A 1,177-nucleotide genomic window follows, 5' to 3' on the forward strand; every position below is an offset into this window, starting at 1 on the left:
TTTTTTTTTTTACGAAACAAAAGCATGTATGCCTCAAATATGTAAACTGTGCATAATTGGACATTCAATTAGTTATTCTATAAATTCGATTAGTCAAAATTTAAGCTTATGTTGTTTTCTTTGTCGTTAAATTGCAGAGAAAAGGGACACATTCATCAGCCTGTAAGTTTATTCTTAAGAAAAAAAAACAAGCCACATAATATTAAACGGAGGAGGGGCTCTTGGCTTGTATGTGCCAGGTCAAATAAATATAATAATATCTTGATATAAGTTTCTGAATAAAAATGTGTTTTTAAATCATTGCAAAAAAAAATAATCTCTAGCTAGACTTTGCACCAAATATTTCTTAAGCTTTCTGTTTTGTTTGAGATTCACCGTTTGGATGAAGATTATAAATAATAAAAGTCAGTTTCTTCATTTATGTCTATGTCTCTGTTGAAATCAATGGCGGAGCCAGTCATTCTTCATGGAATAAAATGTATATTGAACTATTCTGTCTCAGGTGTTCTCCAGCAGGTCCGTCATGAAGGATATGTAGACCATGGCAAGGCGCAGCGTCTCGATACGTGACAGTCTCTTCTCGTAGGCGAAGGTTGGCACTTTTCTCCTCAGTTCATCAAAAGCCTCATTCAGGCTAAACATCCGTTTTCTTTCCCGCACATTGGCCGCCTGCCGCTGGACCACGGTTATTATCCTCCTCCGTTTGGACTGGGTATGACTGTGGTTGCCGCGGCTGCAGAACCTTGGCGAGCCTATCAGATGCTCGGAGCGGAGCTGCGCACTGAGCAAGCCGTCCTCCACGTCTCGGCTCCAGGGAGAGTCGTTTAGCCGCCGCTGGTTGCTCGGACTGGATGGAGTGTCATCCACCTGTTGTTTCGGTCCTAAAGGATACTTTTGCGGAAAGTCCATCAGGTTCATGTCACTGACAAAATTGATCAACGTGGAGTTCACTAAGCAGCCTTGCATCTCCATATTCAGTCCCCAACTGCAGCTTCACAGAGAATAAGCCACTTTTGTACGTCTGGTATCCAGTCAAGCGCAAAACCCGAGTCCAATCACAGCTTTCAGACCGGCTAAAGTTGTTCACAAGACACTGAGACCAAAGCAGTAGAGCATCCCAACAAGTGAATCAAGCCTTCTCCAAATCCGGTCAGTGCGCAACAGGGTGAGATCCTAT

The 1,177-nt window shown here is 42.7% G+C and overlaps 1 protein-coding gene across 1 annotated transcript; it reads right to left on the bottom strand.

The window, feature by feature from the left end:
* Window positions 1-498: 498 nt before the first annotated feature.
* On the bottom strand, window positions 499-972 carry LOC138214525 (fer3-like protein). Its single transcript, XM_069176225.1, has one exon. It carries the CDS (start codon window positions 970-972, stop codon window positions 499-501), a length of 474 nt encoding a protein of 157 aa, XP_069032326.1.
* Window positions 973-1,177: the final 205 nt, after the last annotated feature.

The sequence above is a fragment of the Embiotoca jacksoni genome, unplaced genomic scaffold (genome assembly GCF_022577435.1).
Source record: "Embiotoca jacksoni isolate LCO1_2020_lvr unplaced genomic scaffold, fEmbJac1.0.p SCAF_7, whole genome shotgun sequence".
Lineage (NCBI taxonomy): Eukaryota > Metazoa > Chordata > Actinopteri > Embiotocidae > Embiotoca > Embiotoca jacksoni.